The 24771-nt window shown below is 37.2% G+C and overlaps 1 protein-coding gene across 1 annotated transcript in view; it reads left to right on the top strand.

Annotated features, from left to right (window-relative positions):
- The first annotated feature begins 355 nt into the window (after positions 1 to 355).
- Positions 356 to 24771, top strand: part of LOC139727473 (uncharacterized) — a 39631-nt gene continuing 15215 nt past the window's right edge. Inside the window, exon 1 of the mRNA XM_071638446.1 lies at positions 356 to 685. Within this exon, the coding sequence (XP_071494547.1) occupies positions 356 to 685 (330 nt within the window). The remainder of the gene's footprint in view (positions 686 to 24771) is intronic.

The following is a 24771-nucleotide window of genomic DNA, read 5'->3' on the forward strand; positions in this document are numbered from 1 at the left end:
TACATACACTCTGAGCAGCTGCTGACAAGAACCTGTGCTAAAACCGCAGCGTACAAAGGGCTACTATATGAGCGTGGTGCTATGTATAATATACAGCCGTTACACTTTGTGGTGAATGATTGGCTCATGGTATTGGCTCTTGACACCTCACTCACTGCACTGTAGTTTGGGCTGCACCGGTTATCTCGAGCTCACTCGGTATTGAGTCAACTGCTGATAATTTCTGCCCAGCGAGCTCCACCCATGTTGGGTGATATCATCACTGGGCAACCGTCAACAGCACTGGAGTCCGACCGAACGAAGGAGAGGTTATACCTGCCATTCTGATAATCTACAGCACTAGCGGCGAACAACCATGACTGCACTTGTGGAACTTCAACGGAACACTGGCGGCAACTCACGCAGACGCGTCTCGGGGAGGCAGGGGCGAACGCTCGCTGCCGCCCACTCGACTCCCTCGCAGATGTTGCCTTCCTTATTCACGTGCTGCATTTACTCTGTTATGTTTTTGCTCTGTTGTGCGCCTTATACGTGGAGTTTACCGGCCAGTCCTGGGTTGAAATCAGAAACAGGCTTTGTTGAGGAGGACAAACAAATCATTCTTGGGAATCATCGTCGTGATTTCGACACTCGAGAGACGGGAGACAAAAAGGCAGTCAATCTACATCACTCCAAGTTAGCCGAGGTGAGTTGAAACCTTAATGCTACCGAAATCGCGCATGGGATAGAGGCGACATGAGGGGGTAAGCGTTCGGATCTTAAGATTCAGGTCATGTTGACTATAAAATGCCTTTTTTTTTTTCATTACTGTACGCCACATAATCTGTCAGACATGTTTCGGAGGGGGAGGGTATGATTTACAGTGCAATAGGTGGTAAAATTATCAAGCCCCCCCTCCCCCCCCCCACCACCACCACCAAAAACAAACGAACAAACAAACAAAAAGAACAACTAATATATAGATGAAAGAGTACAAAACCTCTACCCCCTCCCCCTCAAAAAGAATTAGGGAACAGAGAACAGTAAAAGAAATCATGAATCCCTTCCTCACGTTCATTAATTGCCAAAACGCTGTAACTCTTCCATCGACTAAACGCGCTGGCTTAAAATCTCATCTTCAAGATCTCTATAGTATGCGACAAGTCCGTTCGCAGAATAAAACAAAGAACACTTGACCTTGGCCGCTATGTCTTTCTCAACGACCCGTTATTGCGGTAAGGTAGGTTAAACAGCAACAGTAGTAACAACAACAACAACAACAACAACACCAAATTTATCGGTCCTGTCACGTCACTCAAACCCGGAGTGTGACGTGTAAACCGGCGGTAAGGACCACGGGGGTAAGGATCTCCGCAAGGGCTGCCTTTGTTTGCGGAGAGTATTCGACTTGAATTTGGTCATGCGTTCATCTTGCGATCGTTATAATACACCGCGGTACTTAATCCGGGAGTTGAACACTTGCAAAATGTTCCTATCACGGATTGCCACATATCTTTTGACTTGACCAGACTAAATCAAATTAGATTAGACACCTGTTAGAAAGAGAAAATAGATAAGAGTAGACATTATTTTATATCGGTTCGGTTAGATTGAGATAGAATATTGTTGTTTTTTTCTAAATCATTGTTAACAAGAGAAATTAATTTACTGATGGGGCACATGTAAAACTAAAAGACATGACAATAAGGAAATAAGAAGCAACTACAAAAATATTACACTTAAATGATGTGATTGCTAACGCATGACATCACTATCAAGGTGAAATTGCTCTTGACAAAGTAAAGTAGTAAGAGGGCATGATTCAGGGACTCGAGAACGAAGTCTAAACAAAGGAAAGAAGTTTACCACGGACAAGGTTCCACTTCTCCTGAAATGTTCAGGCTTATACTTTTTGCTGTGATGATGTGTCAGTCTTGCGGTGTGTAGATCCACCTGCGCCAAAGCATGCAGAGACCGAATTTGTATTGATGTCATGTTCGCCCCATTTGCCGAAATCAAATGATAATGTTACACCAAGTTAGAGAGCTGCGAACGATATAACAAGTTCAATTGTCATTGTTTTTACCTTTAGAATTTCAATCTTGCCCCGATAATGACAGTATATAGCACTAATGTGCGTATATTATAAGCGAAGTAACCCTGACTGTTAATCTGTCATTAATGTCTGCAGTCACCCTGCACTATTGCATGATTTCATTTCCCTGTTTTCCCAGGGCCCAAAGCAGCTCAATGCTTTCCCATAACGTCGCGTGAGTATATACATCTCTTCTGTTATTCTTATAACGCTTCTTCGTGGTGCTTGTTAAGCATTTTGTAGATGTCGTGACTACAACATACATGACTAAGACTTTATGCGTCATGTCTTCTATAAGTACGTACACCCATTAGTCTTGTTGTTCCAGGGCAACTATACACAAGGACAACCCCCGGGGACAACCCCAACCAGCTTTACTCCAGAATTACCCGTATAGCTGGATTTTCCTCCTATGAAGTATAGAACACCAATTTAAGCCACCATACACTGCTATTATACGCCGTTGTAATTACTAATCGATACGGGGTATCTATGTTGTTTTTCGACATAACAAGAGTAAGGGAAGGGGGGTTGCTTACATGACTTCTGTCTTTCACGTGAATCGTCAGTGTCATCATCGACTGCACTTGCAGTTGCATTAAAATTTTGACTTGAGACGGGGTCATGGAGAGAGTTGCATCGTAACCCCCATTCGCGGTCTCAGTCAACTCGCTGAGTCGTCTATTGAGATATGACCGGAAACAGAGACAAGTGAATAACTAAAAAACAAAAATAAAACAAAACAAAACAAAACAAAAACAAAAAAGAGAAGGCTTAATCATGATCATCATGAGCATCAATCAATAAATTGCTAAGGAAATATAATTCAGGGAAACAGAGGGATGCCATTCAGTACGTGAAACAGAAGAAAGAAAAATATGACATTTTATGAGCTGATTCTATACCACCAAGAAGTAGCTCTGGTCGCCGAGCTCATACAATCAAGTCCAAAATGGTCTGATTCAAAGTCAACTCCTGATTCCTTCCCAACCCCATTCTTTGCTTCAAGAAGGCGACCTTGTGAAGGGCTTTGTAAGGTTTTAGTTCTGTTTTTAGAGTTCGGTGTGTTTTAGTCACTTTATATTTATATACTTCTGTCTACCCATTATACATGGTTACATTTTCGGACTTTATAAATATTTGTTTTGAGGGGTAAGCATATTACAAGCTCTGCTCTTTAGCTTCCTCTCCATTTTCAACATTAAACGCAGTAAATAACTTGTACATTTATTTATTTCATGGTTCTCGTGATATGTTTGTACACTGCCACTCTTTGTTGAAAATGAAATAAACGAAACGAAACCTTTCCACTTAAAACAAAAGAAAGATTGGTAACATTATTATCCCTTCCAGGGTAGTCTTTTAAGTGTTACCATGACTCTCCAAGAGAGTCTGCCATAGTTGATTTTGCCCAAGCATACTCTTTATACAGTTTACACTTAAGCCTCTGTTTTAAAGAATCGTATAATAGAGGTATATATATATATATATATATATATATATATATATATATATATGTTATATACATATATACACAATATAAGAGACAGAAAAATATACATATATACACAATAAGAGAGAGAAAAAGAGCCTACTATTTATTCTATCACCAATAAATCGAATGAAATGTGTTTGGAGGGGGACTATGTTATAGCAGGCGGAGGCCATGTGGAAACCAAAATATCTTTAGCTGGTGTCGTAATCATTCTTTCACTAAAATCTTTTAGACCGAAGACGATTGCCATCTTTTTCTTCCCTATTAGGTGACAAGCAAAATGTCTTTGTGATTTTATCGCGTCGATCTTACGATTGCTGAGATGAATAATCGAATAACGCTGAAATAGGATGGAAAAATGTCAAGCTTTCGTGCCTTGAAGGATTTGTTTTTAGAATAAGATTAATTTACGAGAAGTTATTAGAAATGAGGTCTGAGTCTCACCCCACCCCCTTCCCAATACGTTTCTATGGCGAATGTCTGAAGTATACGTTGTACAGCAACAGTGGTGTCTGGGCCTCAGCATAATGGTGACAAACACGTACAAGGGAATTGAACGTACCATTTATTGCAGTATAAAGGGGTTACCCCCACTATACTGCTGTATGATAATGAGGGTCCAAAGTTATATTCACAATGTTAGGACATTAGAAATTGCCCCCCCTCCCCCCCCCCCCACTTCCCAATGCAAACATAATATTGACAGAGATCGACGTGATAATTAATCTCCTGTCTATCTGTGTAGATGAAACGGATTTGGGAAAAATGCAATAACATCATATAGCATGCAGCCATGATGTATACGCGTCAGGGTGAAGCCGGATAAGATTTCTCACAGGAATACGAAACGTGATTGCAGATTTGTCTTTTTTTCTTGTCTTAATTACATATTTCCTTCTTTCGTTTCTGATGGATTGTAAATAAGTAGGTATGAGCTTATAAGCACATTTTTTCCCTTATTAGAAAGACCAGAAAGAGGGGGGTATTCCTGACATTTACTCATTGGAAGTTTTGATCTGGTACTATTTTTTTGTTTTTGTTTTTTACATTGCTCAATGATACTAACCGACCAATGCATATTTTTTATGTGTTCCTTTTAATGATGATGGATATAAATTTGTATTGAATTGAATTGAATTGAATTGAATTGAATTTTCAAGTGATTTTTTCTTTCTTTTGGGGCCGCTAAGGAAGTATACACGTAATGGATGCTTGTGATCATTAAGTTCGCTCCGGAGAACTATAGGCAATGTGAAAAGTGCCTTAATTGCATAAAGGTACAACAGCCACCGCAAGGGGGCTGGAACCAGTGACCTTTTCGTCGATAGTCTGTGGTTTTATTCTACTGAGCCACAACAGCAAGAGTCCCATGGAGTGCACTTTAATTCGTATAAATCATCACAAATTACAACATAGAAGAGCTGGATATGTTTCCATATAGGGTGCTTTTTTACGTTGGGTTCGATGTCGTGATTGGACAAGAATTTGGATTTTCGTACTTCTTCGGGGATTCTTGGATATCGGTGGGGTCGGGAAATAATGCAAATGAAGTCGTCTTCATACATTTCACTCAAAATATTTTTTCTCCTGAGAACGAAACTGACGAAACTGATTAATCCTTCTGCATGTTTACGTTACTTCCAAAATATACGCAAAGTTTTTGTTTTTCACTATCCTTCTGTCATTCTCGCTGTTTGACACGTAGTCTGCAAATGCATAAATATGCTTATGATTTTTTTTTTTAAATTTGACAGTACTACTTGTTTGCATTCAGAAAACTAGTCTTGTCATGCCCATAATAGTTGATGTCGCAATGGATGTTTTACGGGCTGTTTTCTCTGTTCTTCTATCCTGGAACACGTGCTTTTTGAGCAGTCTGCTTAAACTCCATCACCTCTTCCTTAATTAGTGCTGTGTCATGAAAGGCGATCTCGTTCCGATGGTTGACAATTCTATAACGACACTTGTAAGGCTGTATGATATAACCCCTGTTTACCTGTCATCGATAAGGTTTCGGACCAAACTGTATAGGCTACAGTGTATAGTGTCACATAGACTTCACAAATATCCGCTTATCACTCTCTTAGCTCTGCACACTCTTCATGTCATTGTAATCATTCGAGAGAATTACAAAACGGAGGAGGGACAAATACTAATCGAAAAGGACAAAAGATTCAAAGGATGCTCCCATCAGTGATAGCCGACACTAAGAACCACTTTCTATTGAATTGTTTTTGCAGCGAGATGCTTACCGCTGGCCGCAGGATTTGTCGGAAATCGTATGGAACGATTGTGAAGGGCAAAATTTCTTTACTTAGAGTAAACTTTCAAATACATGTATAATTATGTGGTCTGATACTCCATATCAATTACCAAGTTTATTGGTAGTCATCGGATTATAGGAGTAATTGTCCAAATATTGTACTATCAAGTTGATTCGTTCTCTTAAATTCCACGAAAGACACGAAAACATAGCGTTTGTTTTTCTCATCTTTGCATTGCTCCTCTATGGGAAAACGTATAAAATAGCAATCATCGCAGCGAAGCTAAAGCCACGTATAGCGCACGTTTTTATGTACGGCTTGTCCAACCGATCTCAGATAGGCCTACCCATGGCAGATAATTTGATTCCAAAGGGCAGTTGTTTACTGCTTTAGTAAATATTGTTTTTGTCAGGAAACTTATCTTACCGTCGAGCATTGGGGATGGAATGGCAATAAACACGTGAAGGAAACTGGGGCCTTTTATTAAATCTATACGTTTCCATCTCCATGATTGATTCAGACATCTTCAAAAAGATTTTCCTTTCCCTATATTGGTTTATACTGCGAATATACTGCTCTCAAACTGTAAGCTGTTTTACGCACTGCATGAAAGTGTTTCGAGTCTCGTTTCGCACATGTTTCTGTATCTTATTATACTGGTCTGTGCCGTTTTGTTTGATTTCAACAGCATGTTAAAAAGGGGACCGCAAAAGAATCCCTTCATTCTTGCGCGTATTTTTGATATTTTATCGGAAGTAAAAAAAAAAAAAAATGTCTCTTACTTGTCTGTTCTTCTCATTACTTTCTTTCTCTTTTCACTTCTAATTTACTCTACTCCAAGTTGAATGCAATGTAGTGTAAAATTTCAAACAACACTTTGACTCTTTCCTGCTCTTTCTTCCAAAATAGGTGATATTTTTTTGTTTTTATATCATGAAATGTCGCGAGATTCATGATTTCTATTACGTCATAGTGCATTGGCCTGTTTGGGTGTCGATGACCAGAGCTAGAAAGTGTCTATATGTCTCCATACTATAGACTATAGAATGCAAACGGAAATAGTTTATGCCAACATATCTCGTATTGATCTCACAATTGTGACTTTTCATTCGTCATTCGTGTTCGGAAAGTTAGGGAATAACAATGAAATTGCAATGATAATAATAGTAGCAGTAGCAGCAGCAGTATAGTACGTAGTAGTGGTAGTTTATTATAAGTTGTAACAGAGATTCAATGACCATAATGCTTTCACAGTTACTACAGCAACTACTACTACTACTACTGTGTACTACTGCTGCTGCTACTACTGCTACGACTAATACTATTACTACCATGTTTTTCTATTTACTGCTAATAATATCTATCTTCACTGCCATGTAATCATAATCATGACACGAATGAGAACGATATTGATGAAGATGATAATCTGTACTAATCTCAAAGTCTTTAAAGTGGTAAAAGACACCGTATTAACCCTAAAATAGAAGGGACATTGGGCATGTTGCCATTGGAGAATATTCAAGAATTCTCACATCATTATGATAACAGGTAAATATAATATAATATAATATGTATATATATATATATATATATATATATATATATATATATATATATTACGTCAGTCTGTCATGAACCGGTCATGGTGTTGAGTGATTTGCATTTTTGTTCGCATACGTGATTTCCAGGGCTTGTGCTGAACTTTTTGGGAGCTAATTGACTATGAATCATATTGTAATGTATCAGTTTCGATTATGCGATATTACGTTGGAAGCTCAATTTACAAGCTCCTTGTATACTTGCTTTACACGATCAAATATCTCTTCGACCCGAAGTACACTTATCTCCCTCCATTGTGTCCGTCTCAAATGTGTCAAACGAGTTTTAAAAAATCATAATCATTAGCAATACGTGTCAGTCTTTTTGTTTTGGTCGTCCACTCGAGTGATTTTCATTTTTGTTCGCATTTATATGTGATTTCCAGGACTTATGCTGAACTCTTTGGGAGCCAATATGCATCATGCAATGTATCAGTTTCGATTACCATAAGACGTGCGATATTATGTTGGAAGCTCAATTTAGAAGCCCACTGTATTTGTTTTACGCGGTCAAATTTCTCTTCGACCCGAAGTACACCCATCTTCCTCGATCATTACCGTCACAAATGTGTCAACAAAATTAATCGTTAGCAACATATATAATAATAATTTTCACACAGCAATAGATATATAATGTATTCTTAAATGAATCCCACAAGATTTGGAACAATCACCCCCCAGCATTCCCACTGATTCCCACTGATCAGTCACTAGCCATCCCCTTTAAGTGTCTGATGAGCAGAAGTGTGTGTGTGTGTTTTTTTTTTGCGCATGACGAGGCTCTTCAACGTATCTGTCTGATCAGCACAGTGTAATCTCACAGCAGCGATACTTTAAGTGATTAGAGGTATAATACAACCACTAGAACTAGACCAATGATGGTAGGCTATTGTATAGAGTGAAGTAGGAAAATTATAGCAGTAGAAATGGTGATGATCATAACAGTCATGCTATAATCAGTGCACTGACGATGTTGTAACGATGATGGTTATGCTTGTCCAGCACATATCTGTATCGATTCGATAGAAGCGGATAAAATTTACTTCTCACACGACACAAATAAACTGTTTTCCAACATCTAAACTTGCATTGTCGTTGGTTGTAATTAGCATTATTGGTATCATCGTCAATATCTTTTTTTTTTTATTATCATTTTAAAGGTATGGTACAGTTTCGGTTGAGATGGGGCTTCAGGTTTCCAACGTTTTTGAATGATGATTTGTTTGAGATAATGAGAAACCTCTTATAACATAATAATTATGAAATAACATGTAATTCTGAAAGGAATTCAAAGCTTATTTGGTGAAAACTGGTTTTTAAATGGCTGGGATATCCCTTTTATTAAGATCGCTTTGTTTTACTTTGTTTGTTTGTTTGTTTGTTGATCTCAGCCATTTCAAAACCAATTTTCATCATATAAAGTTTCAATTCCTTGTTGTTTGTTTGTTCATTTTCCATCTGAGAAGATGCCTGGATAGCCCATATTCAGCTACGTTAAGCTGGTCTTCCATGGGGTCCAGTTGGATGTGAGGTGGGACCACTTCACCGGGTTAAACACCCTGCTCTTTGCGATGAATGAATGAAGCGGGATCTTTTACGTGCATGAGTTGTTGCTCTCTCATACACGGGACCTCCATTTTATGTCCTATCCGAGGGACATTTCCTCTTAGAATAACAAGTGTATGCTCATTAACATGTCATATCATAAAGTGTGAAACGCTGAATCGTCCCCTCAATCGATATTATATATCCCTTTAAGTATAATGTGGTAGTAATAGTATTATTAATTTGTGCTTGGCGTTATTCCCAAGTATTATATTAGATCATTCAGGTGCGCCTATTATGAGTTCATACTTACGCCGAAAAGTTTTAGAGGATTAATTCCTACGTACTGCTCCCTTTAATTCTACTGTGAAACCCCCTCCCCCTTCCCTCCCAGGGCTCTTTATCTTTATGCCAGTTAACGCTATTTCATCGTTAAACTTTGCTCACTTGCTAAGAACTCTGTACGATATAATAAGCAAGTCTCATACAAACCGATAGGTACATCACGTGACGTGAGTGGGGTTTTTTTTTTCTCTTTTTTTTTTTGATACACAGCATATTCCTTTTGTATATAACAGTGTATCTTATTTATATCTTTCACAGTGACTCTTTATCAATTATTATTATGATGATATCACCTGTTTGTTTTCCTGGAAAGTGTTAGCAATCAAGATCACAATGTTTATCATCATCGTCTTCTGTTTTTGTTTTGTTTTTGTTTTTTCTTATGCGGTGATCAATATAAAAAACTGAGAAAAATATAACTCATCAAGCAAGTCCTGACTCATCCGCCCGCACCTTCTAGCGATCTGGCAAGACCGCAGACCCCAAAACCTACCACCGACTTCAGGTTGGCCGTGAAAATTCGGCAGACTCATGCAGTTGACGAAGTCTTATGTCCTCGGTGGACGTGATGTTGCAGGACAGGCAAGCGCGAAAATCTTTAAAGTCACCTCTATAAAGTGGTTTCATATACGTTTATTTGTTTTACCGACATCTTCTCCACACCCCGCTGTTGACTTTGGACAGTTTCTTGATAGCTTTTTGGCACGGGATGATGATTATTGGGTTATCTCTTCCTTGACACCTTGAGTGGATGTTTTCCTAAAGAATAAGATAGAGGATAAGAGGAATCACCATCGGAGTATTCATTCAATTCAGTTCAGTGCAATAGTTTATTTATTTCCATCATAGAAAAAAGAACATGATCATGCCGTACAAGTTGTTAATTTGACTTTCATTCATATGATGAGGACAGTTCATCGAACACGATATAGAGTATATGTATGAATGATATATTATAACAAAAAGAAACAATAAACACTTTGTCATAGTAACAAAAAAAGTAATCATAATGACGGAAAAGAGTGTTCCACTAAAAAGCCAAGCTTGCAGTACGTGGAGTACTGGATTGAAAACAACAGCAACACCAATATACCAATAAAATATATTCATATCAGTTTCATCTATATACCATTGTAGGCTTACATTTATTTCAATCATTGATATATGATGCTGATGATAGAATCATACATAAACAATACTCACACTGAATTTACAATGCATACTGAAAAAACATATCATATAGCTTGTAAGTATAGCTTAGTGCAACTGCAACAGCGACATCCAATCACCTCTCAGGATTTCTCGGGTTGTTGCCAAGGGAACAGAGATATCAGTTTCTTTTGCTCGTTTGTTGGTGTGTGCGTGTGTGCGTGTGTGCGGGGTGTTTGGCGTTTATCCCCCTTATGTATCATGTGTTCGCAGAACACTGTTATGTGTGTCTGACACGTAACATTTTAATGGCTCTATTTTGAAAATTGTCTAACTTTGCTGACATATAATTATGTAAAAGTTCTAATGGATGAGGAGACATTCAAGCGTATTAAAAAAGACATGGAAATTATACTGCCAACGTCAATGATAGCTATCTGGAGTAAGATGATAAAGCATTTTTATCTATGCAAACACAAAATATTTTTGTAGCTGAGACGGAAATCTTGGCTATGGTTACAGGCGAAGGAAAAAAGAAGGCATCAAGTCACGAGCATCCTTGTGACATGGAAAGTTCGTGTGTGTGTGTGAGGCAGTGACTTTGTACCAGGTATCAGGTTCTATGCGATATCAAATGGGCACCTCAACGAAACGTTTACATTGCCGTTTATAATAACTGCCATGGAAAGAGTAATAACCAAAGATGATAGAGCGCCGCTTTATCATCTTTGGTATATAGCCAATCTAATAGAAGAATGATTTAGATGTCGCTGTGGTACTTGCAATAATTGCAACCGATACAGCCATTGGGACATTTGTTTAGGACCGATGCACCACAGAGGGTTCATGCACTAATATTTCCATGTCGTAGTCCTTTCATAATAATTATCTGAGCAATGTCACGCAACAAGAAACACATATCATTTACGAATCAAGTTCATTATGTTTTAGATTAATCTTCCTATTCGCTAATTTCACAATGGTATAGTGGTAAAAATGTAGACTTTTAGGCTGGGGATTCAAGGTTCGAACCCCATCTGTGGTTTGCACCTCCTCTGGGATGGCAAGATGTCCTTTATACCCTTATCAAGTGTCTTGTTCATTCAGGTGTTACGAGTTTTTGTTGGGTACATGTCAGTGCTATAGCTAATAAAAAAAGTGCGACAAAGAAATAAAGATGATTTTCTCGCAGAGTCGTGTTTACACTGTAAGGCATCCTCATACGTCTAGAATACAAATCAGACAATGAGACCGATAATAGTGCGATTATTAGTGTGATTATTATCACATCATGATAGTCGATTGCGTTCTGTTATGGATGAAGATGAAAAATAAAACACTATTAACTTTTGTAAATGCTCTTTATTATACAAGTTTTTTTTTTCTTTTACGCAGTGCTGATGTAAGTTTTGATAATAATGAGGTGATAATGAAATGCTATCAAATAGCATACAATTCTGAATATTCATCAAACTCATTTAAAATAAGTTCCTGTGATAAACAATCAATTGATATTTGTATTGTGACTTTTAACTTATTTTTTTGTCCATATTTTCGCTGCTTTTGAATTCACATAGATATGATATTGTTCTCCTTGACTGAATTCAGTTGTGCTTGTTATTTCATCTCATATTGATAACATCAACCTGTCCTCAGTATGTCTTACGCAGAAATGGAATGTTACTTTTCTTTGTTTGTTGTTGTTTTGAGATTTTTTCGAACTGTAGATTCAAGTTGAAAATAAAAACAAAATAAAACACGATGGAAGGCACTGCCAAGTTTTCGAGCAGGCTGAATTAACAACAAACTCCTGATGATCGACCCTGCCTTGAAAGCGTGAACCTATACAACCAATTTTGGTGTTTATATTAATTGAATGACGCATTTTAGATTGATGCTAAAAATTGTCGCCAATGTGGAACAGGGATCATCGTAGACTCTTTCCCAGCCATTTTGTACAAAACGGAAAAAGAGGGGAGGGGAGTAAAAGCTATGTGATGGTACCGCTGTATTCCCCTAACTACTTGTTGCCGTAACTTCAAATTCAATACGGTTTTATGGAAAAGTTTTTGATTGACTTGACTATGGAAAACACGTATTTTGGGAAGTGGTGTCCGGGATCTTATCCGACTCAGTTTCAACAAATTCTTTATCTCTGACTTGATCTGATATTTGGCCTGCCATAGTTATCTTCCATACAGTAAACACTACATGAAAGACGTTATCTGATGGGTATATTGTGTTTTCATCCTCTAGATTATTCAGTCCAGCTCATTCAAGTCATTGTGTTATCTTATCTTTTGTCGGGAGCATTTCTTATCGTTTTTCAATGTGCTTCCTGGCGATAAATTATATATAGAGAAATTCTCTTAATATACAGTTGTAAACAGAATCAAAATCCGACCCATATGTAGAAAATGAATTTAAGAAAATCAATGATTGACACATTTTTAATATGTTGTTAGTTGTTTTCAAGAAAGAAGAGAGAGAGAAAAAAAATATGGGACCCTATTAAACAAATAATTTGCCCCAGAGCACATCGACGCGATAACTGTTTGCAAAAAAAGAAAAAAAGAAAAAAAATCCTAATAGAAGATTAGAAGCAGGGAGGTGGAAAAAGCATCCCACATGTATAGTACCATACGCTCATGATACGCACATACTCTTAACGAAAAGTACGAGAGATAAAGTGAATATGAACTCAGCAATTGCTGCAGCAAGAAATTCGAGCGCTCCATAATATCTGATGTCTAAGGATGACTTTTACCCCTCATAGTCGAACGAGTGCCTGGCACAAACTCTAGGCGGCAAAGGTTGGCCAGCAGCCACTTGCATCATATCGATGAATGCCTGGCACGGCTGTTCAGTTTTATGAGGACCACGCCCACCTGAGCGTGACAAGAGGTATTAACATGACATGGCCATATTAAGAGGGTGATGGAGAGAGAGAGTATATAGCTTCTGATTGATTTCTTCATAGTTGTCTTTTGTTCAAACAAAAATCACTGAATGTGAGGTCTATTTATGTGTGTATGTATCTATTTATTCATGTATTCATTTATTCATTCATTCATTTACTTATTTGTTTATGTATCTATATATTCATTTATTCATTCATTTATGACTGAATTTGTTTACTCATTGCAATTATATTTTCATTTATTTATCTTTATATACCTTTACATCTGAACTAAAGGCCTATCTTTTACAGCAACTTTGTGAATGATGTGTGACATTATTATTGTAGGAGACGAGAGCCTTTTGGCGCCCTATAAATACTATTCATCACCATCGTCATCATCTATTTATCTATTCATTAACTATATTACTCGTAAGTGGGTTTTTTGAGAGTGAGACATTTCTGTGATCATTGTAAAGGAGTTTATCAGGATGATGCCATGGCAAGAATCCATGAAGACTCTCCCGTCATCATATTATCCAAAACAAAGATTCTAAACTCTAGACATTGAAGCTGTAAATATTCTCTAAAGAATAAGGCAATTGATGGGATTTCTACTCTTGAAGTCATGCTCTTTGCGCGCCTTATTTCTTGTGCGTGATATCGTGACATGACAGTTGACTCTTCTGGTATTCATGCGGTAAATAGATGCCGTCAAATTGATACCTTGCCAATTTCTCCTGGGAATCTCAGCAGAAAAAAAAAGCAAGCAAAAAAATCAGAGAGAACAATTCTATGATTAATGATCATTCCATTTTGTGTAGCAAACTCGGAACTGACAAGACATAGCAAAGCCATCGACTTATTTACTTTTTTATGATATCACTGGGGCAAAGTATGCATTGTATATATTCATTCGTTGTAATACGTATATAGTGTCTAAAAACTTTATATTACTTACAAATTATTATATACATGTGCATATATGTTGTATTATAATTCATATGATTTATGAATTTATACTTTGTATTTGCATTACTTTTCTGTTTGATGAAAATAAAAACTCGATTGAATTTTTCATTTCAGTTCAGTTTCAGTAAGTTTTATTTCTCCACTTGTACATAACAGAAAATAGGTCACAAGTCAAGAAAATATAAACAAAATTTCGCATTACAAATATATAATCATGTGAAATAATACAGAAATATCATTACAGATCTTTATGTGTACAGATGTTGAACTGAATTTAAACTGAACAGAAAGCAAGCTACTGCAAAGCAAGCTACTGCAAAGATAGAACGAGTAAAAACAGCCAAATTACTATTGCCTATAAATGTGAACGGGAGATCATTTTATGCTGAACACGTATAGGCTGATGCGTGACAGAACTAAATCTCGCTGCCCTGCATGCATGTCACATTGAGAATGCCAACGCTGCCTCGTGGTAAGAGATAAGTATCGACACTTAGCGTTAGGACACTGATTGTAGTTATTTTACCTTTTTGTATCTCTAGTTCCCAGCTCAGTTAATGATATGCATGTGTTTGCCTCAGGGTATGTCGGGTAAAATAAACTTGACTGGTCACCATTTAGCCATAGATTCAAGTGATCATTGACTACTATGGATTGCCTCTCCGGGGATCAGCGAAACCTCTAGCATTTTCATTATCCCACCCCAGTCCCAACTATTCCTTGCTTTAAGAGGAAAGAGTATTACAGTATGATTCTCTTTTTTTTTATTGTCGTCTTCCTTTTCTCTCTCTTCTCTATATCCTTGTATCACTGTATTTGCGTATCTCCCACACCCCTATTACACACATACAACAAACATGTTTTGCTTTTTTCTTTTATGCTCAGCAAAGAAACCGTAAATACAACTGAAAAAAGTGATATAATCAATATAATTAAAGAACATCTTTATACGTTTGTCATGCTTATCCCCTATTCCGTGGTAGTTTATTCACGTTTGACATGATAATTGCCTATATATCAAAAAGATGAGTAAAGCACATGCATGCAAAAATTAGAAATATGATATTCTTCAGTCTTCCTCCATTCGATTCTTTATTTCCATCGAACAAAAGGCGATACATAATAAAGTGTATACAAGCAAAAAAGGAAAAAAATAAAGAGAGCAAAAAAAACCCAAAACAAAACAAAGAAGTATACACACTACTAAGAAAAGTATACTAAAGATAAGTGCGTATGGATAATAGTATAAAACAAATAATGCACACTTTGCAGAAATGACATGAAGAAGTAAATAAAGTGATGGATATTATTATCTCGTGTCAGAAGAGAATAAAAGCTGGTAGATGTTGGTGGACAAATTTCGATGAAATGCACATAGAAAGAGTGACGTATCAAATCAATAATTACGAGGAATTTTAGAAGTTTAAAAAGAAGGAAAATGTATGTCAGATCTTACGTATAGCTCTTCTCAGCGTCTGGTTCAACAGTCGGTGCGAGACAACGGGCAATATACAATATAGAATGTGGAGGAGACCCATCTGAAACGGTGTGGTCTGGGTCTATATAAAAGGGCGCATGATTCACGAACTTGACCCATCGAGTCTGGCGTCGTTATCGAGGCCGACAGCTCCCACTTTACCTTCCCGATTAGGAGTCTGATAAAATGTTTCCGCTCGCTGTCCGATTCGGCAAACGTCTCTTGATTGGGCAGAAGAGCCGTCTGACAATCCCAATCAGAGAGGTTAGAGTCCCGAAAATAAAAGTAAGTGTTATTCAGTTGGGCGTGGGTTGACACCAGGCAAATTCCTTCTTCACGGAGAGACTGTTTTAATTAAGGACGTTTATTGTTCAAAACGAAATGGACATACATGTCAGTATATCTTTCCCCATAGCAATATATATATACATATATATATATATATATATATATATATATACTATTTTACATTCTTTTTTTTCCTTCTTTTTTTGGTAAACAGAGACAGATAATATTAAAGGGAGTGTACAGTTTTGGTTTAGATGGGGCTGCAGGTTTCCAACTTTGTGTGTGTATGTGTGTGTGTGTGTGTGTGTGTGTGTGTGTGTGTGTGTGTGTTTGTGAGATAATGAGAAACCTCTTATGAAATATGAAAGAACATGTAATTCTTAGAGGAATTCACAGTTTATTTGATCAAAATTGGTCTTGAAATATCTGAGATATCCCCCGAAAAATCTTAATGAAATATGACAGGCCACGACTTTTATTAGGATCTCTTTATTTTACCTTGTTTTTTGAAATCCCAGTAATTTCAACACTGATTTTCATCAAATGAACTTTGAATTCCCCTTGGAATTGTTTGCTCGTAACATTTCATAGAGTGGTTTCTAAACATCTTGTAAAATGTTAAAAGCTGAATCGTCACCTCAACCAATACTATACCATCCCTTTAATCTATGTATGTATATGAAAATATATATATTATATGTATGTGTGTTATTATGGTATCATATAAGAGAGATGTGTAATTTGCTATGTGACATTCAAAAGGCTATGATTACATGTGCTAATGATACATACATTTAAATGTTTTAGTTCTTCACGCACGATATTATTGCAAAAATGATAAGAAAAGAGGCGTATTTCCCTATGATATCTGTGCATATCACTGTTTGATAATAATCGTATCATCATTATAAGCTCAAATGAGAAGACTGTAAGAAGATAATGTCAAACTACTGATTCCGAAACGTTATTTACACCAAATGGGTCATTGCTAAAGTTCAACAAGTTAAAGCCCTGAAACAAAATATTTGAATTATTCTAGCATTTATGGATGTGATCATTGAACGTTGAAAGATTCGCATCCCTGATAACAAAAATGTTTATTTTTATTCGATCGTAATGCGTTATTTCACAGAGACTTGTTAAACACCTAGAGCTATACACATGATTCGAGTATAAGGGAAATCCTGGCGTGAAAGACAACCCCCCGTTTTGAGGAGTTAAAGGATTTCCTAGTTGCAAATTATCTGATAGCAATGACCTCAGCGCTTCTGTAATTCGACGCCCCAGAATTCGATCCGACAAATTATTCCCCAGACGTGAGATTACACGCCTCCCAGAATTTCCTCGTTCGCCACGGGTAACATTCGGCCGAGCGATTCCAACGTGACAGAACAAATCGAGCTCCTTCCTGGCGGCTGTGTCTTGTTTTTTGGAACGAGCTGTGGATAATGACGGCATATGTGTGTGTGTGTCTGTCTGTCTGTCTGTCTGCCAGTCGTGTGATACGTGCATGGCATGTGGATCGCAATAACTAGAAACAATAAACCGGAACAGCTATTGATGAGGAATTCCGGACCAATCAAAAGTTAGTCGATAAGAAAGAGTAACATTTTATATAAATTGCAACAGTGAAAATTTGATCGAAATCGGACGAAAATTAAGGAAGCAATTAAATTGTGAAGTTTTGCTAATTTTCACAAAAACGCTGCTTGAACATTCCAAAAAGGATGCAAATGAGTAATTTGATGATGTCATCGCCTCACAACTTGCCATTATGGTTGTTGTTGTCGTCGTCGTCGTCGTCGTCGTTGTTGTTGTTGTTGTTGTTGCTGTTGCTGTTGCTGTTGCTGTTGCTGTTGTTCAGACGGAATTGTGCCCAGGTAGAAATTCCTATACCTGACTGATCATTATTTTGAATTCATCAACCAGGAATAACATTATATTTTATACGTTTTGACTAGCAGAAAAGTTCTTTGTTGTTGTTGTTGTTGTTGTTGTTGTACAGGATCAGTGGAAAATTGTATGATGATGACATCATCAGCTCACTTATTTGCATATCAAAGTCAACTCTTCAAGAGCTGTTAGCAAAAACTATAGCGAAAATTAACGATTTGCTAACCTCTCAAATTTTTATCCAACTTTCATAAAAAGTGAATTATTGTGGTTATACGATGTTACTTTTTCTTTTCGGACTAACTTTTAAAAGGTCCAGAATTCCCTTTTAGCATCTTAAAGACATTTAACAAGTAATCAAAATTACTTACGTAATATGATTATACACCAGATATCAATATCAGAGTCAAAGTCTAATGAATTGATAGTATAGAATGAACCTTGGTATACACGTCACAACATATATCCGTTTCTAAATTGATCTATGATGAATATAATACATCTTCATGTTCACGTTCAGGAAAAATCAAATGGCTAACATTTTTGGCACAAGTTCATTTCTCTGGACTGATGGAGCCGTTCATCAAAACCGGATGTACGGCATCAAGTTCTGATTAACAAATAAATTAGATTAGAATCTAATCAATCTTTTAAGTTTGTGAATAGTTTGCGATCTCGTCGACCTGTTGGGCACAATTTAACGGAGAGTTTCTATGATGTCAACTCTTGTTGCGGTGGCAAGTGTCATTGTTATAAAAAGAATACAGATTCCTGATTGGCTGTTGTTACACGAAGTTGCTATATTCTAGCAAGATGTACTATAATTATTGATATCCTAACATCTTTTATCGAAAAAAAAAAAGGTCACGCAAAGACGTCGTTTGTAAACCTGCCAAACACACTGCGTGGTTGTTGAAGAAACATACCCACATTATAGTATAGAATATATTCATAGTTGTACCATTTGTAGCTCCATGGTTGAACAGGCTGCGGATTAATGTGCCTTGTAGCATCACGTTGTATCAACCAAAGCCACGCAACTCACAATACAATGTCTGACACAAAGCTGACTCGGTGCTTTAATACAGACGTTATTTCGGTCAGTTCACGTTAATTCGCAAGGAAAATGAGAAGTGCTGCTTCTTCGCACCAGGACATTCTATGCACATTGTCACTGAAGTGTTCGTGAGAATACATTATAATTATGTTCCAGATGTATACTTTTTCGTGAGGCTACCGATTTCCTGTTGACTCCAGTTCAAAACATTCTATTCACAATTATTAGTGAGGTTTTTTTTTCTCGTAATTTTTGTCAATCGGCTTAACTTGGGCAGTTACTGTTCTCATGCAGCTGTTTCAGTCAGCACGGGAAGAAATTACAATGATAGTAGCCTATATATTATATTCCAGAAAACAAAGTGAGGCAAGAAAGAAAACTAAATCAATCAGTTCATTTCTGCTGAGTATCAATTATAGTTTGTGTGCCGTGTGAGTGAATGTTGATAGGTCATACCTGTACTTGAAAAATGCTCGCTGGGTATGTCCTTCTCTTTCAATTTCTGATCATCAATGCGACAAAACGTGTCACTGACAGTGTCCTAGATATGCGTATATCCACAATGGTGTATGTACATTTTACACGGCACCGCTGGCTTACGAGGCATGATTATAATGTGTGGTTACCCATACGCCTTTCGTAATCTTCTCTCTAATCGACCGGTTAATTATTAATAAGGAGCGGGATAAGCAGCATAGTCTGGGGGATTCACGCAAGATGCATCATTAATACAAAGAATATGTGACGTCAGTTCTTGGGAAATAATGTTTTAAAGGGATATTTTCCACTCTATGTTGAAGTTGACTTGAATGTCTAAAGTAAAGAAGCCATAACCACCACTCCCCAAAGAAAAGAAGAAGAAAAAAACAACAAGAATAACCAAACACAAGCCAAAATGATAACTATTACAGTTAGAATAAATTTAAAATTGAATATAAAACTCTTTTGGTGTTAAAATTAATCTCATGGTGTAATGACGTCATTACCTTAAACTTTGTTAGTCTCTTGTATATTATAGGAATAATATTATGATGTTCTTCATTCAGGGAAGATTAACTTGTTTGAGTACTAACATGGCACCATTTCAAAATCATCTTATACATGTATTTCTATAATACTTTGAATTTAAAGGGCACAGCGTTTTATTCTGTTTTCCTGGAAATTTGAATTACAAATGAATTAGATTTGTGTTCAGGTCACTGGGGACACTTCAGGACAGATAACATTATCATCTCATCTATACTAGTTTGATTATGATTATGATTATGGGAGTGAAAAAGAATATCGAGCAAAGTGAGCTGTTTTGTTTTGTTTTGTTTTGTTTTGTTTTGTTTTGTTTTTGGTGATTTCAACTTTTGCACTAAAGGCTATTTTTCTTTTTCCCCTTGTTTTTTGTTGTAGTTATATAGGATTCTAAATTGTATCGATGTTAACGCACGTTAGAAGGTATAGTCCAAATGGATCAGACGTCTTGTATTTTCACTGTCATTGACTGCTGTTAAGAATGTTTGTTTTGTGATGTCGAAATATGACATGTGACTTATGAAAACGACAATGTTTTGTTCTGATCAATAAAATCCAGAAATAAAAAAAAAACAGCTGCACCATATAACACTTGAAACAGAACTTAAAGATCAGTTTACTCTTGGTTTTTACATGACTGTATGCAAACGGTAAATTCTGAGGAGCTTTTTGGAGAGTTATGGCAGATGGGGTTGGGGAGGAGGAGGAGTCAGAAGAGGAAGGGGTGGTAGAATGTGGTCATTTCGTTTTCCGTTTCCTTATTACACGTTTACCTCTATCAAGTTACTCGACAGTGGTCTGCACGACATCACCCAGTTTTAGCATTCGTGGTCACTGATATGTGGAGCCTTCGTCTATATTCTCATGGGGTGAATCGGAGGTTGACGGTTAAACAACGCTCAATTTCATCAACATCTCGACCGACATCATTAAATGGAGGGGCGGGACCGGGAGGGAACCGTTCATTGCAACATAATCCGCCGAGGAAGTCCTGTACATGTCATGGTTCATTTGCATGGATGATTATCCTTCAAAAAACCTCCTCCCCGACCTTATACTTTTGAGATTGATCTAACTCGTAAAACATCTTACAGAATTACCGAAGGGCGAGATGTGAGGGATATTTGGTAGAGTTTGGAAGAACAGGTCATTGGAGGAAATGTCTGTAATTTTATTTCGTCAACAAACAACTCCGGCTGAGTATATTGGCGACTCTAATTTCAACTATTGAGGTAATAAAATGTGGTTTGCCGCGGACAAAGAGAATATGATAGCGTTTGTTGTCATTAACTGTCGCAAAACGTTATGATCTAAGGCTCTGACAAATCACAGATAACATATCAACAGGTATATATAAGATATCATGTATGTATGTTTATATGCTTATATATATTGTATGTAGGTGTGTGTGTGTGTCTGTGTGTGTCTGTTTGTGTATGCTTCTACATATATATATATGCATATTATAATCTGATGAATGATATTACTTATAACATTGTCATTCTTATCATAATTGTTTTAATATCACATTTTAGAATGCATATATAGTAAACACTTGAAAGAAAGATAAAAATGGAGCATTGATTATTACAGTAATGTTAATAAAACATGAAAGTTCGAAATCCTTTATAAAGGGGTTCCCTTGGGAGTGATCAGCGGAGGTATATCGTCTCCGCTAATGATTATATGAATAAACAACCATCATACAGCTCACGTACATGATCATATCTTTCTTCAGCTGGATGACAACAAATAGATCATATCCCACGCGGCGCGAGCGTGCTGTAATTTCTCTCAATTACGCCTAATCGACGACCCCCTTCGTCTTTTAATTCAGTAGAATCACCGTGACATGAGGATTACTAAAGGGTCTGATTTGAGGGGAGGAAATGTCCCGGCTAGACAACAACTTCCTGCTCTGTCCAACCAAAAACTGACAACATTTGTGAGTGCATGGATATTCTCCACCTTTCATTCAACTAGGCAGAGGTATATATACACCATATCACTCTCATCACTCACCTGCTCCTTTCAGGTAAATCCAACCTGCCATTAGACAAAGAATGGTATTACAGAACAAGTGCCTTGTTATGCACATTTGTCGTTTACTGGAAGAAATCATCCCTCATCTCATGTGCAAAAGAAAAGAAAAGAAAAGAAAAAGAGAAAATGGCGTTTTCAAAATACCTTGATAAGACTCTGCGAAGGCTTGGTGGTGAATAACAGCAAACACCCTATACCCAATTATATGACTATAGAGGAGTATACCTGCCTTGTGAGGTAACATAAATACAATGCTTGATTACAACATGCAGTCATTTTGTTTATGATTCGGTGTGAGTTATGTGGTTTGAGTAACCACTGACATGACTGAAATGGGAAAAGGTTTAGTTTGAAACCTTCCGCTCTTTAAATCCATATTAAAAACAAGCAAATATAGTCTATAGGTGGTAATGGACAGATAATAAATGATATTGCGGAGAGGATGTCACTGCTTTAGCAAAAAACAAAAAACAAAAACAAAAATCCCAGCTACAACAACAAGAACAAAAGTGAGAACAAAACAAAAACATAACAAAATGATAAAATATCGGTTGAGATAGATAAAAACGGTACATAATTCGATTATGCATTATGCTATCATTCATTATAAAGCTTAAAAAACTATAGCAATGGTGAGTTGTAAGCAAAGGGGGTTCTAGTGGTTAAATCATCGACTAAAAGTAAAAAAGTAAATGACGAAACTAAAAACTTGACTCCTTGGACTCAGGATAATCCTAGAAAATCCTCAGGAATTAGGCAGTGTTACTCGGTGCATATGAGCACGACATACTGACTTTAACATCTTGACTCCTGATTTCTTAACCACAAACCACTTTACGTCGATGCATATGGAACAATATTTATTGACGTATCAATTACAGTGTGAGGTGCGTGACTCCGATTATTTTTCCAACTATAAGTTCGTGGCATTTTCTTGCGGCGGCTATTATTGCACGGATGCTCAACATTTGCTCAAGATGAAGTTGAGACTGATCTACATTATTTAGTGTAAAAGCATGACATCAGAACACCGCGTTAAATGCTAGATCTTGAGGACTATCTGTTCATCTCATATCACCATTCTTCCTAGCGGTTATTGAATTAGGTGTCATATAGACGTTTCATCTGAATTTGGCGGAAATTTGCTAAAATCACCAGGACGAGAATTCGCAAGATGTCCAGAAGTGGATGAGTGTATTGCACAGGCAATCGCGCAGACGACGCACTGAGACAGTCCCGGTGTGATCGATTGGTATCGTTTTCCTTTTATTTTCTAGTTTTTTTCACTTTTTTTTTCTCTTTTTTTTTTGGGGGGGGGGGGGCGCGAAACTTTTTGCCCTCGGCTTATTATTTGTCAAATTATCAATGTCATTGTGAGAGGTTAATGAATATGATGACTACAATAAAATAAAAAAAATATGATATATAACATTAGGGTAAATAACTATCCGTATAACGTGGGCCACGGATGGGGTGGGATGGGGTATAGGGGTGTGCAGAAACTACTTCACACAGATGCACACACACACTCACACACACACCTTTTTGTTAACAAAAAAGGAAGAGATGATGGCTCCAAGAAAGAAAAGAAAAAAAATTCCTACGTCGAAAAATTCAATAATCTCTGAGGTTTTTATTGCCCGGGACACCCCCCCCCCCCCCACCACTACACACACACACACACACACACACACAAACATACTTTATTTTCCTCTATTCCCTTCCCCGTTTCTCTTTCTCTGTCTGTCTGTCTGTCTGTCTGTCTGTTTCTGTGTCTTTCTCCAACTTTCTCCCGGCGATGTTGCCCCTGGATCCTAAATAGGAACAGAGACGAGTCCCTGCGTTAATCCCCCTGACACTGGCAAAAGGTCATGCACATTATCTGTTACTTAAGTAGATAAGATGTTCGTGTATAAAGTTGTCTTATTTCTAGGTGTATATAAAGGTTTCTACCCCATCCCCAACCCCTTCTTCACTGGTCCTATAGTTGATGCTGAAATTATCTGTTACTTAAGTATAAGATGTTCGTGTATGACCCCATTCCCCCCCCCCCCCCACATCCCACTGTACTGGTCCTCTAGTTGATACTGAATTGTGATTCTACATGATATAATAGACATCACAACAAGTGCGACAATAAACAGCCAGAATAAGTTATCGTGACTACTAGCATCATGGAATCATTTACTTAGACGGGAATGATACCCACTTATACATGTGGATTGAGTGAATGCAGCAATATTAGTAGAACACATCAGCGGAATTTTGAGGAAAATCGGACAATCCGTTCAAAAGTTATGAGTTTTTAAAGTTTCAGTGCCGCCATCGCTGGATGAAAAGCCTATATACGAGCCTATACGATATGAAGAAAATACAAAGACAATTTGACGTATGCTTTCAGATTTTGTGCATAATGAAAAGCACGTGGTTTTCCTCTTTCAGGAAGCAGGGGGAATAACGTCACCCTTGATTGTCTGTAACAAGTGGAGGAAATATCGAGGGTACGTTTCATGGAAACTTTAATTCTATGGAATTATTTTTTTATTCTTTTTTTAATTTTTTATGGTTGTATTTATGTCCCTTTGGACCCAGTTAAAGTTTATTACTACAGGTCATTGGTTACGCAAAGATAAAGATAATGATAGGGAC

This window comes from Diadema antillarum, unplaced genomic scaffold (genome assembly GCF_040938485.1).
Source record: "Diadema antillarum isolate AM-2024a unplaced genomic scaffold, OU_Dant_1.0 seq00000131_RagTag, whole genome shotgun sequence".
NCBI classification, from domain to species: Eukaryota; Metazoa; Echinodermata; class Echinoidea; order Diadematoida; family Diadematidae; genus Diadema; species Diadema antillarum.